Source organism: Heloderma suspectum, chromosome 2, assembly GCF_057233095.1.
Source record: "Heloderma suspectum isolate Gila_16-S chromosome 2, 16-S_ref, whole genome shotgun sequence".
NCBI classification, from domain to species: Eukaryota; Metazoa; Chordata; class Lepidosauria; order Squamata; family Helodermatidae; genus Heloderma; species Heloderma suspectum.
In genome coordinates, this window is record NC_139459.1 from 21,262,222 (window position 1) to 21,280,247 (window position 18,026).

Genomic DNA, 18,026 nt, shown 5'->3' on the forward strand with positions numbered 1-18,026 from the left:
CCTCCAACTGTCACAAGAATTAGTAACATTGATACTAATAAGATGCATTTCCTCAGTCTATTGCTAACTGTCAATAGGAATAAATGTGTGAGCGCTGTAATATGAGGAGCAGGAGAGACAGCTTCAGCTCATCTACATAATGCACTTGAATGTCAAACACGACAGCTGAAGCAGTGGCTTGCAACTGGTAAGCTGGAAGATCTTAATGTGCCTTGAAGACCACAGTTAGGAACTGTGTCAAAAGAGAGTAGTTATGTCCAGCTCTTTAGTATGTCCTTAATACAAAGGTTCAGCTACTATCTCTTTAACCTTGGCAAAATCACCACAACTGGTCATCCCAATGTAAGTTTGCGGTTGCATGCAAAAAATATGAACAGGTATTTGTAAAGGCGACCTATTATATATATATTTGTATTTGTAAAGGCTGATTTTGGCTGTCTAGCTGGGGGATTTGGAGCAGAGGGAGGAAGGGCTGGACAACGCACGGGAAACTTAATGCTGCTTCCGCAGTCTCCTCCCCTCCCTGCCTCCAGGAACGCCCCCTTTTCGCACTGCAGTTATGAACACGGAGATGGGGAAGAACCGTGCCCCCATGAGGCAGTGAGGGAGGGGGTGGGGAGCGTGGTGTCTGGGAACCCTGTGGCCATCTAGACACTGTCTAGCAGCCATAAGATTGCTCTCTTAGTTGATGAAGACTTTCAGTTAATGTACAGCTAATAAAAAGCAGAAAGGGGGAGAAACATAAAAAAACTCTAAACCACAAGGCTATTTTCCAAGCAAGAAGGAAAATAGCCTTTGCATACCACAGTGGGTACCTGTCCATAGTCCAAACTGATCCAAAGTTAGGCCAGAAGGAATTACCTTGAGCGCTATTTTTGGTGGGAAGATGGGATATAAACTTAATAAATACATACATAAAATTAAGCTAAATAGAGCTTTTAGCTCCCACACACTCATGTCCCTTTAAACAGAATTGTCAACTCCCACTCAGGAGAGTTTGTATTACTGTACAGAAGATCCAGTGACAGAGAGAGATTATAACTATTATAATCTACCCTATTATAACTACCTATTCATACTGTTCTTTTCTTGTTTTAAAATACGTTATTTTACCCGGACTGAAAGCTGCACTGGATATTTTACTGAAAGGTGAGCTATAAACACTGAGAATAAACGAAATATTTGATTGCTTGAACAGCAGTGCCACTTACAGGGGAGCAACTGGGACATAGCTAAGGGAAGCATCCATAAACAGAGAAAGAAGCCTACAAAGCTGGCCTGATCATGAAATAGGTGGATGTCCATCCACAGGATACAAATTAGAGGATTACGGGGCACAGACTTTGCACAAATCTAACCTGGCCTAACTAACTTGGCCTACTAGAAAACTATTTGACCTGAAAAAGGTGGTGCAGTCCTAGAGCAACGGCTGTAGGATGTCTGTTGTGCCAGGTGCACGCATGGATCTCTCTTGCAAGTAGGATAGCTGGTATCAAAACAGGAATAAAATTACTGTAAAACTCATAAAAGCTGGTTGGATCTCCCAGCTATAGTCACAACTTCCAACAGAAGATTAAAAGCTGCTCTGTCCTCCCTTACTGCAGCAGAAGCAGCAGGGGAGTGCCTCTAAAGTTGTGCCACACATGTAGTTTATTAAGTTATGGCTTATAGCAAAAACTGTCAGATGGATGAGTTACATATGGATGAAACTAAAATGAAACAGAATAGACAATTATTATTCCCACTAGACTCCTTTTAGTCTGGATGTAGAATAATAAATGTGTGTGATGTAGCTATATGCGTACATTTATTTAAAACAAATTGGTGTGTGTGTGTGTGTGTGTGTGTGTGTGTGTATATATATAAAGATTGACTGATTTCCTGGTAGTATACAATGGCATTGTTTAATGTATCTATTTGTACCTAATATTTTTTTTAAAAGACTAATATAACAATAATGATGGAGGCAAACTAAGCCCAAATGCAGTGCGAGTAAAATCTAGCCTGCAAGATGCCCAAATTACATATTAGATATTTGTGGCTGTAAGTAAATACATCTGGAAACCAACCTTCAACAAGTGAAAAGTCAACAGCAACCAAAAACACAGCTTACAGGCCAGAGATAACTTAAAGTAATGGATCAAAGGGTGATAGCAAGAAGCAAGGCAAAACATTTAATGAAGTTTCTTGCTACCTTTTAGTAGGAATAGAGCAGGTGTCAAATTCAACCATGGGATCAGATAAGTATCTTAAAAAGCAATTCTGGGAATAGGTTGCTCTGTAACCAAATTTGCATGTACATTTTCCTATGCAATCAGGTGTAAAACTCACATTTAGATTTTAAATTTACATACACAGGAAGTCTGGAGAGGGGGAAAAAAGATTAGCTATACTTACCCTGGATGGACTAGGATGTCCTCCATTCCCCCAGGACCCTGAGCTAGTTCTGTCTTCTACATCTAGAGACAAAAAAGTTCTTTAGGCTTTATTGCAATAATTCTTTCTTTTGTATAGGCACTTTTAAATTAATGTTTCAAATTAATCTCCTGTTGCCTTTAATTAAGAGCCAGGCACAGGGCTACTACAATGATAGTGGCTTCTGACCCAACCGCTTAAATTAACTCATTTAAATTCACAGCAGAAATGAACTGGACCCTCAGGAACCTGAGGTTTGCACATAAAAATTATTCTAGTCACTCAAGTATTTCAGGAGACTTTAAGAAGTGGCTGGAAGTCACTGACTAAAGTTGAATTCAAATCCTAGCACAAAAACACATAGGCTCAAGGATAAAACTGAAAATACTACAAGGCAAATAAATTAGAGAAACTGATGACAGACATATTATACATTTTCCTTTTTACAGTAAATTTTCTCTTATAAAGCAATTTTTAAAGAAATTTATTTGGGGAGCATCCCTGGTGAGAAAAACACCCAGGTTCATCAGACAAAGCGCTGGATTGGATTGAAACTTTGAAGGACTTAAATTTCAGCTCAGCCACAAACTCACCAGATAGGGTTTTTTAAGGGATGATAAAAGCCGAAATAACACCTGGGGGTGGAGGTGAAGTGTACTAGGTCTGGGAGCACAGCACATGGGGTTTTGACAGACCCAGGGATGGAATCAACCTCAAAAGCCATTAAGGGTGCAATCCTATGTATGTTTAGATACATAGTGTTCTGGCTGGGGAATGCTGAGAGTTCTAGGACTGGGAGGGGGAGTCTAAACATGCATAGGATTGTGCCCTTATTCACTAAGGTATACAATCATGGCCAGAAATATCGGAACAAGGATAACTGTTTTTGCAGTTGGCCTCTGTACACCACCACATTGAAGTTGAAAGGAAACACACCCAGATGGGAGTGAAGCCAGGACTTTCAGTTGTAATTCAAGGGGTTTGACAAAAGTGGGGCACTAACCATTCAGGAAGTACAGCCAGTGGCATACACACACCACCATCATTGGTGGCTCATAAGTAATGGAACAAACCAACATCATTTCAAACTTAAGGATCGCCTTTAATACCTGGATGAAAATCCTTTGCAGTCAATGACTGCCTGAAGTCTGGAACCCATGGACATGACCAAATGCTGAGTTTCCTCCCCTGAGATGCTTTGCCAGGCCTTTACTGCAGCTGCCCTCACCTGCTGCTTGTGTGTGAGTCTTTCTGCCTTCAGGCTTGTCTTCAGTAAGTGAAAAGCATGCTCTATTGGGTTGAGACCAGGTGACTGACTTGGCCATTGACGAAGATCATACTTCTTTTCCTTGAGAAACTCTTGGGTAGCTTTTGCTGGACGTTTTGGGTCATTATCCATCTGCAATATGAAGCGGCATCCTATCTGTTTGGCAGCATTCGGCTGAATCTGAGCAGAAAGTATAGCCCTATACACTTCAGAATTCATCCTGCTGCTTTGATCAGCAGTCAGGTCATCATTAAACACCAGTGACCCGGCTCCATTGGCAGCCATACATGCCCATGCCATAACACTGCCTCCACCATGTTTGACAGATGATGTGGTATGCTTTGGATCATGAGCTGTTCCTTTCCTTCTCCATACTTTTCTCTTCCCATCATTCACAAGTGAATCTTGGTTTCATCATTCCAAAGACTCTTATTCCAGAACTGGGCAGGCTTTTTTAGGTGTTTGCAGGCAAAGGCTAATCTGGCCTGTCTGTTCTTGAGCATTACCAGTGATTTGCACCTTGTTGTGAAGCCTCTGTATTTACATTCATAAAGCAGTCTCTTGACTGCAGATGTTGACAATGACATGCCTACCTCCACAAGAGTGTTCTTGACCTGGCTAGATATTGTGAAAGGGTTCCTCTTCACCATGAGAAGCATTCTACGGTCATCTGCTTTAGTTGTCTTCCGTGGTCTTCCAGGCCTTTTGCTGTTGCTGAGCTTGCCAATTAAGTCCTTCTTTTTCAGGATGTTCCAAACTGTTGTGTTGGCCACTCCCACTGTTTTTGCTATCTTTCTGAGGGGGTTATTTTGTTTCCTCAGCCTAATGATGGCCTCCTTCACTTGCATGGACACCTCTTTGGGCCTCATGTTGGGAGTTCCAGTGAACAGCTACTAAATGCAAATGTAACACTCAGAACCACCTCCAGGCCTTTCATCTGCTTGATTGGTCATGGGGTACCCAGGAAACAGGCCACACCTAGCCATGCAGCTGCTTGTCAGCCATTCGTTCCATTACTTATGAGGCCCCAACGATGGGGGGGTGTATGCCACTGGCCATACTTCCTGAATGGTTAGTGCCCCACTTTTGTCAAACCCGTTGAATTACAGCTGAAAGTCCTGACTTCGCTCCCATCTGGGTGTGTTTCCTTTCAGCTTCAATGTGGTGGTGTACAGAGACCAACTGCCAAAACAGTTATTCTTGTTCCAATATTTCTGGCCCTGACTGTATATTTTTAAAAAATGTCACAAGCAACTGGTGACACCCACCAGTTGCTTGTGCAAAAGGAAAAGAAAAACAGGTAGTGCAAGGATAAAGCCCAACAGGGTTTTTTTGAGGTCAGTTGGGAAACTCATGCAAACCTTATATGGTCATGAAAATAAAATAAAAATGCTAGACACATGATCAATATAATCTTACACTGATGTAAACTAGTGTTCAAGTACTTTACAGTATGGCAATGGTTTATGATCCAACGTAGCTGATTGGACCCTTAGTTCATCTTCAGAGGCCCTCCTCTGGGTGCTGCCGCCAATGGAAGTGAGGTGGGCAGTTACAAGAGAGAGGGCCTTCTCAGTTGTGGCACCCCATTTATGGAATGCCTTCCCTAAGGCGGCTTGCCTGGTGCCTACATCCTTATCTTTTTGCCACTAGGCAAATAACTTTCTTTTTCCCAGGCTTTTTAGAGACTTGGTTTTTTAGATTTTTTAGGGGCATTCTTTTATATCTTTATATTTATCTATTGTGTCATTTCTAATTTTTTCTTTCTTTCCGCTATTTGTTTGGTATTTTATTGCAGAGACTTCAGGCCTCTTCCAAAGTGTGGTACATCCAGATTGGACTCCCTATCCTTGGGGACAAGGACATGAGTTTGGAGCGGGAGAGGGAATTGCCCACAGAGCAGTCCCGGAAATTTCCATTCCCCTGGAGGCAGCAGCACAAAGAGTAGCCCGTTGTCCCAGCACCTCTCTGACACAAGGAGGGTGTGTTACTTCCTCTGACTGCAAGGACTGCAGTCTAGAAGTCCCACCAGAAGCACAGTTGCCTCCTGTCCCATTGGAATCAGTGGCTGCTAAAGCAAATTAGGTCCCTTTAATGGAAGAGGCTCCTGACACCAAAGGCAAAGCTAGCCCAATAGATGAAAGTGCAGCTCTGTTTAAGGCTCAGTCTGGACTTGCTGGTGCTGAAACAACATTTGATGTTGTCATAAGCACTCTTATGAAATCTCCAGCCTGAGCTCCACACAGAGCTGTCCAATGTGTTCTCTGAGTCCTGAGGTCTGCTCTCCTGCTTGCGCTAGAAGCCCCACAATGCTATGGCCATTACTTGTTTGTTTATTTAAAGCACAAGTGCAAAATCTGCAGTCTGTAGAACACCCCCCCTCCGAATGGGTGTTGCCCATCCCCCATGACAACCCAATTTAATCCTGATTTTTCTATGTCTAAATTTACCGTCAATTTTGCTGCCATCAGTTTCTCCTGTGCTGTCACCCCTGCTGCTCCAAATTTGTCCCCAGTCCTACCTCCAGCTATTTTACCCACATCTCTTCTGTCCCCCAGTGCTGATCCCCTCTAATGATTCTGAGCATCGCTGCTTTGCTACTAGGATTGCTGGAAGCCACAGCTTCTTCGCAAAGACTCTTTGGCAGCAGCTATCAGAGGGTTCCATGACCCTCTGAGTGCTGTTGTCAGTGCTGCTGTTAGGAGAGAGACAGGAGCGCACAGTTCAAAAAATAAGGGGAGAACGAAGGGGATGGTGCAGGTGGAGGGAGAGGCTTTGGGGGAAAGTAATCTTAACATAAATTTTAAACAATAAATTGGAATTAATTTAGTTCCCAGCTCCCAGTCCATCACTCACACCACACTGGCTCTCTTATTCTTATCTGGCTCTTATCTGGTTCTCTCTGGTTCTTATCACAACCAGCTAGAATGGAAGCAGTTCAAAGAGAGGAGGAGCAAAAAATGATTGGTCTCTCAGTGGAACCAATGGAGTGTTTTTCTCTCTGCTATTGGTTAGCTGCTACAGGACTACTGGTGCTTTGGCTTTCCTTCTCTGTCCCTGCTGCAGCCTGATGGAATGGCTGCTGGATGACAGTCCATCCATTCATCTGAGTATTTTTCTCTACACTACTACCTCTCTGCCCCCCAGTCTGGACTTCTCTGATGCTGGGACAGGTCAGGGAGCCTACTGTTGCTACTGCTTCTGCTCCTCTGCTCTTTCTTCCCCTCATTCTTGATGCCCCACCGGGGCTGGGACAGAGGAGGAATGGAAGAGGACTCCACCTGCATTTCATCTTGGCCTCCCACAGCCCCGATGGTGTGCAGTGGCAGGAGATGGAGGAGGCTTCTCTCTGCGCCTGCTGGGTGTCACAACCCAGCAGACACATGGTCTGGAACCATCCAGGGAACCTAGCGGTAGCAGAACCCAGATGATGACTACAGCAGCTGCTGTCTCTTCTTCCTCCTTCTTCTCTACCGAAGGCAGGGCAAGTGATCACAGATGAAGCGAGCTCTTGCAATGAAGCAGCACTACCGTAAGCCTCCTCCTTCATTGGCTGCCCAGAGAAAAGAAATCGGCCAAAACCCCCTTTTTCCAGCTGCGCACAATGAATGGAAATTGCAGGGAAGGAGGGAGATGTGGCAGTGAGTAGCGGTCTGCCACAGAGAGTGGAACAAAGGTACAGTTGAGTTTGATGATGCCACAGGGTACATAAAATTAGGCCAAAGGCCACATGAGGGCTGCAAGTTTCCCACCTGTGGCTTAGGATATAAACAGCGCATAATTAAACTATGGAATTCACTTCCACAAGATGTAGTGATGGTCACCAATAAGAGGGCTGGACAAATTCATGGAGGAGAAGGTTATCAATGGCTAATAGTACTGATGGCTATATGCTGCCTCCAGTATCAGAGGCAGTATGTCTATGTATACCAGGTGCTGGGAAACTTGGGTGGGAGGGTGGTGTTGCAGTCATGTCCTGCTTGTGTTTTCCTGTGGGCAGGTGGTTGGGCACTGTGTGAACAGAATGCTGGACTAGATGGACCCTTGGTCTGATCCAGCATGGCTCTTCTTATATGTTCTGTTAGCTCTATATTGCTAGATTACTGATTGAAACTTTAGTGCAGCCTTCCCCAAAGTGATACCCTCCTGATGTTTTGGACTGCAACTCCATCATGCCTGACCATTGCCCACGTAAGCTGGGGCTGTTGGGAGTTGTAGTCTAGATTATGTGGAAGGCAGCAGGTTGGGGAAGGTTTCTCTACAGGGTGGCTTGCTGAAGCTTGAAAACCTTTTAGAAAATCATCACTGTTGATTTTTTATTTTTTTCTCTGACACAGGATATTAACATTGTGGCTTTTTTTCCTTTGTAGTTGTTTGCTTGATTTATTTCTGCCAATACAAAGAAACATGATGTCCACAGTTTGTAGCAGGAACAAGGAGGTAAGAATTCTACATAATGTCCTTTATTTTGCTTCGTTCCAGATTTATGACTGTCAGCAAATCACCTTTTGCGATGTGGAAGGTATAACACCCATCTCACAAAGGTGCTGCAAGGCTTAACTAATTATATATGCTAAACTGCTATTAAGACCTTTTTGATGAAAAGGGTTATAGGAATTTTTAATGATTGCTCTGCAATTACATGTTTCTCCTTGACAAAAATGGAAGAGGATACAGAAACTTTGTTTCAACAGAAAAAATGCACCTCGTGTGGTTATTTTTCCAGAGGAGGCTTCTACTGGAATTTCACTCTTTTGGGTTCAACTTTTCCAAAATAGAGGGAGGGAGATTGTTTTCACATGAGAAGTTTTCATTGCAGATTGCACTTTTGTCTAAATGTATAGACTTAGGCCACCTGAGAAGGGAAGCAGAGTGGCTGCTTCCAGCAGTACCCAAATGCAACGGTGTTCCTCATGGATAGACAAAGACAGTTCATTATGTGCCTCAGGGTAGATCATGGCAGTTCTCAGGTTGTGTCAAGGCCCAAGAGAAGAAAGTCACTCCACTCTACTCTTTAAGGCAGAGTCCATTATGTGCTTTGTGGCATACTGAAGCATCTTGGAGTAAACTTGCCTCACTGCTCATTAAAAATGTGTAGAAAATCTCCAGTGATTATTCTAGTTAGGCAGTTAGTCCAGCAAAGCAATTACGAACAAGATTAATCTTAAGCATAACCCTTAAGTTCTAGTGAATTATTTTTTCAGTGATATTTCATACCCAATCATAAATTGACATACAAAGAATATTATATCAAAATAACCAAGGAGAAGCATTTATGCAAGATACATTGCATTGAAATCAATAGCGTAACTCTGCCTGATTGGATTGAACCACTACTAGTTTAAAGTGGTTGTCACCAAATTTAAAATAATTTTATGTTTCCAGAATGATGTGATCAGGACTGAAGTCACTTTGGGCCTAAGTAGACAAGATGACAGAGACTGGTGATCAAATTGCCTTTCTCTTTAAATCTGAAGAAGTCACAGCTGGGTTGTGACGGGGGAGATTTGTTCTGGATCCACATGACTGGAGAGAGGGGAATGTAACCTTTCCCCTTGCACCATTTTCCCCATCCCCTGCAAAGTAGTTAATCTCAATCTGAACTGGGGCCTTCCATGGCTTCCATTTTATTTGCTAAAATTAAAAGAGGTATGAAACCAGATCACAGATCTCCAGTTTCTTGTTCACTTGTGTCCTTAGATCTGTTTTCTATAAATTATGTGATGACAAAACTTCCTTTTTACAGTACATCATCTTTCTTACAGTTGTTCTGCTTCATGTCATTGATCATCCAGAACTTTGGACTTGCAGATCTCTTACATGGAACCCACAAAAACCTGGAGCCAGACAAGACCTAATGTTCCGGCATGAGATTTTATTCAAGAAGCTTCAGGTAATGTACAGTAAGTTAAAAAGTCCTAACCAGAAAATGTTATGTGTGCCTCTCTTGAAACCCATGAGGCAGGGAAATCCATTTAGTTACTGAGTATAATTCTTCCTTATACTATGCTTGTTTCAAGAAAACATAAGATTTTAGAAGGAAGGAACTGAGAAGATGTTATAGGAACCAGTGGAGCCTGGTGGCTCCGATAGCAGTGGGGCAGTGAATCCGCTCCGGGTTTCAGTCAGAACTCTAAAGGAGTTATCCAAGGTGTGACTGGTTTTGACTGGAATCTGACGGGGATTCACAGCCTCATTGATACTGGAGTCACCAGCCTCCACTGATATGAACAGAATACTTTTTTTCCTGCTTCCTAACTCCACTGTTGCCAAGCAAGCAATGCCTGCTGGTAAAGGTGCTGAGACCCCTTCTTTCTCATTCACTGAGATAACTGACGCTGCTATGTATCGTATAGTAATTGAGAAATACATATAATCTCGCAGCACTATGCAGTCATTTTGTACTGATCATTGTAATTCCCCATATTACTAAAACTGCATACTTTTGCTTCGGATTACTGTAGCAACATTCCAGGCGAGAGCATGCCATTACTTTAGTATAAAGAGATGCTAGAATATTATCTTGCCATCACATTCATTATGGATGATTATTAATTCTATTAATTCAAACAACAGATTTAATCTGAACAAAACGGCATGTACAAAAGATTAACAAAGCAAAGCACTTATATGTAGAATCTGCAACCTAGCCATATGAGTAAAGAAACGTTTTGCCTTCACCCCAATTTCTTTTTCCCCTTGTATGTTAACATGCTCGTTAATGTTATATTTCTCTGCATCACAATCCCTAATATCTCAATGAAACATTAAAGTGCTAATAACACAAGACATTCCAGGTAAATATTTAATTACGTTCTTTAAAAAATGTGCATCGTTTAAATGACAGATCAGATCAACCATTGCGTTCAGTTAATTAGGCAGAGCTTTTTAAAATCACGGGTGTTATGCAACTGATTATTAACTCTTTTGGATTCTGATTCAAGGCACATCTGAATCATAGATGAAACTCTGAATGGTGTTTCAATAGACTTTACAGCAGGTTTTGGCTTTATAGTTTCTTTTCCATTCTAGAAGCTGCACTCCTGTGCCCAGTAGAAATAAATGAATAGTCTATGTGAAAAGCACATATTGAAGAGTGAGGGTGGCCAGATGCAAAAGAGGATGGGGCTCCTGCACCTTTAATAGTACTTTTCCAGCTGCAGTGGCTGCCAGTCCATGTCTGGGTCCAATTCAAAGTGCTGGTATTAACATTCAAAGCCCTAAACAGCTTGGGGCCAGGTTATCTGAAGGATTGCCTCCTCCCATATGTACCTGCCTGGACCCTAAGATCATCTCCATGGGACCTTTGGGGGGGGCAAAGGAAGTGAGATGGGTGGCTAACAGGAAGAGGGCCGTTTCTGCTGTGGCACCCCATCTCTGGAATGAGTTCCCTAGAAAGGTTTGCTGGTGCGTATGTTGTACTTGTTCAGGCACCAGGTGAAGACTGTTTTTCCCCCCCCCAACATTTCAGTGTCACAGTCTTTTAATTTTGCTGTTTTAAATCTGTTAGTATATTTTAAATCTCTGTATTGCTGAGATTTATTGTGGTTTTATAGTGGTCGTATTTTTATACTGTAGTTTTAAGCTTCTAGAGCCTCGTTTGGCGCAGAGTGGTAGGTGGCAGTATTGCAACCGAAACTCTCCCCACGACCTGAGTGCGATCCCAGCGGAAGCCGGGTCTTGGGTAGCCGGCTCAGGTTGACTCAGCCTTCCATCCTTCCGAGGTCGGTAAAATGAGTACCCAGCTTGCTGGGGGAAAGGTAGTCACGACTGGGGAAGGCAATGGCAAACCACCCCGCTATAGTCTGCCATAAAAACACCAGCTAAAGCAGCGTCCCTCTAAGGGTCAGTAATGACCTGGTGCTTGCACAGGAGGAACCTTTCCTTTTTCCTTTAGGCTTCTATGTTTTATACTGTTTTTATTCTGTACTTTGTGGTTTTAATTTTTGTGAACTGCCCAGAGATCTTTGGCTATTGGGCAGTATAGAAATGTAATAAATAAATAAATAGTTGTGTAGAAGAGGGTGAAGCTACACCTGCCAAAATTCTGTCTTCTACACAACTTCTAAAGATGTAGGAGCCCATCCTCTTTTTTCATCTGGACAGCCTAGTAGGATCACAGCTTAAATCCTCAGGAAATGTGATGTATGACACGCTTTAGGTATTTCCAAATGTTCATTCTTTTTTGTGGCCTGCTCGGCTTTCATTATGCTATTCTTTTTCTCTCCAAAATTCCCACTCCCCCACAAAAGATTACATGTCAATATAAGTTCTTTAGCAAATGTGCCAAATTTCAGCCTGCTGTAAATGTTTATAATAAGCTATAGAACTAAAAGAATTGAATTTATGTATACATTCATTTTATAATATAAACCAGGGATGGGCAAATTGAGTCCGGGGGTCATTTTCATTTTCCCTCAGGGGTTGCAGGCCTGCTGCTGCCATTACTGCCCCAACAAAAATAGGCAGCACGGTAGCAAAAAAATCGGTGGTTGTCACTGAATGAAGGCTGAAAAGGGACAAATTTAGCTTGTTTTCAAGCTTCCATTGCAAATCACCATTTTTTGGCCACCGCCACTGCGCTGCTGAATTTCACTCGTGTAGCAAGGGCGGTGGGGGTCACAGAAGAGGCTAGCATGATTAATGCAGCATTAATGATCCAACAGTAAACCCTGCCAATGAAAAGATGAAATTCTAAAAAAACATTTTACCAACAGGGAAAAAATACAACTTTAAAAAAGGTTAAAAACATAAAAAGATTATTGAAATTAATGGTGGGGCCATTTTAGATGTCAGTTGTTGTGACTGCAGCAAAGATAGATCATAAACTAGATCTTTGCATCTGGTGTTTTCATATTTAAGCAAAAGTACATTGACAATACCCACTTAACAGTAATATCCAAATTCACCCTTCTCCAAAAGCACCTAAGAAATTAAAAGCATACCCTGGCAACAACTATGGTTGTGAACTGACTTTACTAATGTAATCAGCAGCATTTTCTTTGGACTTCAACTTTTCCATTCTAATAACTGAATGACTCAAACGTACAGCTCCGGTTTCATCTCTGAAGACACAGATACCCTAATTTTTGTATACCCTGTATACAAATTTATTAACAAATGGAGTTCAGATTAGATTTTAAAACATGTCCATGTACCACCCCTAATGCTCCTATCCATCCCTGTCAGCAAAGGCAGATGACTATGGATCCAAAACTCTCTCATGACGTCACTGAAAGCTCTTTGCGATCAAGTTATTTTAATTTCAGCTTTACAGTATTCAGGTCCTTCCAGCATATTAAGGTTTAACCCAGTGATCTGAAAAATGGCAAGCAATCACTCCTGTATGTTATCTTCGTAGGTCGTGCCTAAGCTTTCAGCCAATTTTCTTTGTATTTAGACTTAAATGTGCAAACTGCACTATATTAGTCTGCAAAGCATCAATGAGAAGTCTTAATTAAGTAACACTGACAGATAAATCCATTTCTTTTGCAGTAATCAAATCAAAGCAGGTTGACATAACACAGAAACTTAATACAGTTATTCCCTTGTAATTGGAAAAAGGCCCTTTACTTCTCATTAAAGCAATCTTCTGGGTATTGGCATAATAAGACATCTCAGGGCTTTAATATTACCCTATAAAAGTCTCAAGATGCAGACTCCCTTAAGCAAACATGCAAGATTATCTAATTCCTTCATCACAGTGGAACATGTCGTTCCTATTGTTTTAAAATTGTTAATTCTTTGTCTCATCTATAGTCCAAAAATAATACATCAGTATGGAAAAAATATGAAGACATAAATGCTGTTCTTCAAATGATTTTAAAACTGAATGATGATCTATTACTAAAATGGAAGGGTTCTTTTTTTAATTGTTGGAATGCTTTTGCATAGATATTACACAAATATTAGGCAAACTTAACTTTAGTAAAGTTTTTTCCCCTTAGAAACTGTTTTTTTAAAAATATGGATTCACCATGAAAGCTTTCCAGTATACGTTTATTTCAGGTTTTTAATTCTATGGCTAAAGCCTTGGCTTTTGATTGTAGTGTTGGCAGTTACTAGGAGAGGTAAAATAAGAGGTGGGAAAACAAAGGGAATAAAAGAAATGGGGATTGATTTAATATAAAACAGAAGGCCGACCAAAATGCAGAGGAAACAGTTTGAGGATACATGGATGCTATCTAAAATGTCATCAGAGACTATACAATGATTCATTCCCGCAGATCCATCTTTCTTGTGGCCAAAAAAATCTTATCAACTCTTTTAATTTAAATCCTTTCCTAATATATTCCAAGACATGTAGTAAGGTTATATATCACATTTTATTCTCACAACCACCTTTGGATTAACCTGAGAAGCAATGATTTGCAAAGGCTACCTGGTGAGCTACATGGGTAAGTAGAGAGTTGAACCTGAGTATTTCACATCCACACTTCATCATGGTGGCCTCACCATAGGATCGTAGAATCATAGAATAGTAGGGTTGGAAGGGGCCTACAAGGCCATCGAGTCCAACCCCATGCTCAGTCCAGGAATCCAGGTCAGAGCATCCCTGACAGATGGCTGTCCAGCCTCGTCTTGAACGCCTCCAGTGTGGGAGAGCCCACCACCACCCTAGGTAATTGGTCCCACTGTCGTATTGCTCTAACAGTCAGGAAGTTTCTCCTGATGTTCAGCCGGAATCTGGCTTCTTGTAACTTGAGCCCATTATTCCGTGTCCTGCACTCTGGGATGATGGAGAAGAGATCCTGGACTTCCTCTCTGTGACAACCTTTCAAGTACTTGAAGAGCGCTATCTCCCCTCAGGCTTCTCTTCTCAAGGCTAAACATGCCCAGTTCTTTCAGTCTCTCTTCATAGGGCTTTGTTTCCAGTCCCCTGATCATCTTTGTTGCCCTCTTCTGAATCCTCTCCAGTTTGTCTACATCCTTCTTAAAGTGTGGTGCCCAGAACTGGACACAGTACTCCAGATGAGGCCTAACCAGTGCTGAGTAGAGGGGAACTAGTACTTCCCGGGATTTGGAAGCTATGCTTCTATTAATGCAGCCGAAAATAGCATTTGCCTTTTTTGCAGCCACATCACATTGTTGGCTCATATTCAGCTTGTGATCGACAACAGTTCCAAGATCCTTCTCGCCTGTAGTGTTGTTGAGCCATGTACCCCCATCTTGTAACTGTGCATTTCATTTCTTTTTCCTAGGTGCAGAACTTGGCATTTATCCCTATTAAATTTTATTCTGCTGCTTTCCGCCCAGCGCTCCAGTCTATCCAGATCACTTTGAATTTTGTTTCTGTCTTCCATAGTATTAGCTATCCCGCCCAATTTTGTGTCATCTGCAAATCTGATCAGCATTCCCTGTACCTCCTCCTCCAAGTCATTAATACAAATGTTGACGAGCACTGGGCCCAGGACTGAGCCCTGTGGTACCCCACTCGTTACCTCTCCCCAGATTGAGAAGGTCCCATTGATAAGCACTCTTTGAGTACGATTCTGTAGCCAACTGTGGATCCACCGGATCGTTGTTTCATCTAGCCCACTTTGAGCTAGTTTGCTCATCAGGATATCATGGGGCACTTTGTCGAAAGCTTTGCTGAAGTCGAGGTATATGATGTCTACAGCATTCCCACAGTCCACAAGGGAGGTTACTTGATCAAAAAATGAGATCAGATTCGTCTGGCAGGATTTGTTCTTGACAAATCTATGTTGGCTTCGAGTAATCACTGCATTGTTTTCAAGGTGCTTCCAGATGGATTGCTTTATCATCTGCTCCAGAATTTTCCCAGGGATTGATGTCAGACTGACTGGTCTGTAATTCCCAGGTTCCTCCTTTTTACCCTTTTTGAAGATAGGGACAACGTTAGCCCTCCTCCAGTCATCTGGCACTTCACCCGTCCACCAGCTCATTCCCACATCAGAAAAGTTGTATGTAGCAGTCAATCATTCACTTTGTCTACTGCATTTCACTGGCTCTGGCTAATGATTGAATTTTTTTTAAACTCTATTTCATTGTAATGAAGAATATAGGATGTATTCAATCTGTTTGCTCCAAAAAGAAAGGAATTTCCACTCACAGAAGGAAAGTTGTGCTTTCATCTCCCTTTGTTAATAGCAGGAGTGTGTAAGGGCATATATGTGCATATGCATGCAAAGAACTGTTGTTCAAGAAGGTTAATTTTATGTCTACATACATTTACTTATAACTTTGGGTCCAGATTTCTTTTTACATGTGAAGACTGAAGTTAAAGAAGAAACTATGATGGAGTTGTCTTGCTAGTACTGGTACTAGTCTTTCATGGATACTAGAATTCACATGTAAATTAAAGAGAAAGATGAAGACCTAGGGAACTGCATTTCTGAGGGCTCAGTATTCCAAGTTGTTTATATAGAAAGTATGCAGCTGTTCAGCTTTGTGCCTGTCTCTCACAAGTTTTAAATATACATACCTCCAGATACTACCAACAGTATACATTAGGAAAGATGTTATATAGATTAAGTAAAGCCAACTGCCAGCCAGAATTAAGAAGAGCTGTGCCGCATCACACCAAAAACCTATCTAGTCCAGCATCCTGTTTCCCACAGTAGCCAGCCAGGTGCCTATGTGAAGCCCACATGCAGGACATGCATGCAAGAGCACCCTCCTGTAATATAATAATCCACTGAAAACTAAGGCAACTATCCCATGTGGGAAATGTGGGGATTGGGGAATCCTTTTCTCTTTGTAAGTTCCCCAACCTTTATTGCAGATTAAAATACCTGAAGAAATGCCTTCTCTAGTATGAATAGGAAAAGAGGATCTGCCCGACGATGAATACAGATAACCAACTTACCACATAATAAGGTGGTTGCTTGTCAGCTGCAATGTGATATTTTTCTGTCAGGCCTTCTAGTTGTCTTAATGCTTAGTGGATGATTATCTTACATTGGTAAGGTTTTCCCCCAAGCTATAGAATTTCATGGCGAGAGCCACCTTTTTAAGGAACAGCTTGTCTTCTTGAGTTTTCTTCATGTTTCATAATACTAAGTGTTGATTATCTTTGAAAGATTTAAATACTTGCCATGTTTGTGAGGTTTTTAAATTTCACTGATGTTTTGGTGTGTGTGAAATTGTCTTGTTTACCAAGAAACCATGCTGTGATATCTCTGAAATCATGTTAGCTCTTGTGATAAAGGCACTGGGTGGCTTTATACCTTTTCATTTTGATTGCTCCTGATTTCTCTCTTGACCTTCTTTCTTTCAAGATCACCCTCAGCATTTTGGTGAGGGGGCTACAATATGTCCTATAGTACTAAATTATTGAAAAATGCCTCTAGAAATGTATTCCCCAATTTCTTACAGGACTAAACAGTCATGTGTTGCCACACTTTATCAGACGTTTAAGAAGCAAGTAAACTTAGCCATCCCCTTCATGGATCACTGCCTTGTTGTGGCGAAGGGGCTTGCGTAACTCAGTGAAGCCATAAGCTATGCCGTGGAGGGCCAACCAAGATGGACAGGTCATGGCAGAGAGTTCTGACAAAATGTGGTCCACTGGAGAAGGAAATGGCAACCCACTCCACTATTCTTGCCAAGAAAACCCCATGGAACACATCACAAGGCTAAAAGATATGATGCCAGAAGAGGAAACCCTCAGGTCGGAAGGTGTCCAATAGACTACTGGGGAAGAGCAGAGGGAATTTCCAAGTAGCGCCAGAAAGAGTGAAGCGGCTGGGCCAAAGCCGAAACGACACTCAGCTGTGGATATGTCTGGTGGTGAAAAGAAAGTCCGACGCTGTAAAGAACAATATTGTTTAGGAACCTGGAATGTCAGATCAATGAATCAAGGTAAGCTGGAGGTGGTCAAACATGAGATGGCAAGATTGAACATCGACATCTTGGGAATCAGCGAACTAAAAAGGACAGGCATGGGCGAATTTAATTCAGGTACCATCATATCTACTACTGTGGGCAAGAATCCCTTAGAAGAAATGGAGTAGAAATCATAGTCAACAAACAGGTGGGAAAAGCAGTACTGGGGTACAATCTCAAAAACAATAGAATGATCTCGGTACAAATCCAAGGCAAACCATTCAACATCACAGTAATTCAAGTCTATGCCCCAACCACTGAGGCCAAAGAACCTGAGGTTGATCGGTTCTATGAAGACCTACAACACCTTCTAGAACTAACACCAAAAAAAGATGTCCTCTTCATCATAGGGGATTGGAATGCTAAAGTAGGAAGTCAAGAAATCACCGGGATAACAGGCAAGCATGGCCTTGGTTTACAAAATGAAGCAGGACAAAGGCTAATAGAGTTTTGCCAAGAGAACACGCTGATCATAGCAAACACTCTTTTCCAACAG

At 41.9% G+C, this 18,026-nt stretch overlaps 1 protein-coding gene across 6 annotated transcripts in view; it reads right to left on the reverse strand.

Annotated features, from left to right (window-relative positions):
• Positions 1–18,026, reverse strand: part of TCF4 (transcription factor 4) — a 469,854-nt gene that overhangs the window by 324,414 nt on the left and 127,414 nt on the right. For all 6 annotated transcript variants that reach the window (XR_014787505.1, XR_014787504.1, XM_084832950.1 and 3 more), the window contains one exon: positions 2,398–2,459. Coding sequence is in view for 4 of the 6 variants with exons in the window: in XM_084832950.1 (XP_084689076.1) it covers positions 2,398–2,459 (62 nt within the window). In the remaining 2 variants the exon portion in view is untranslated. The remainder of the gene's footprint in view (positions 1–2,397; positions 2,460–18,026) is intronic.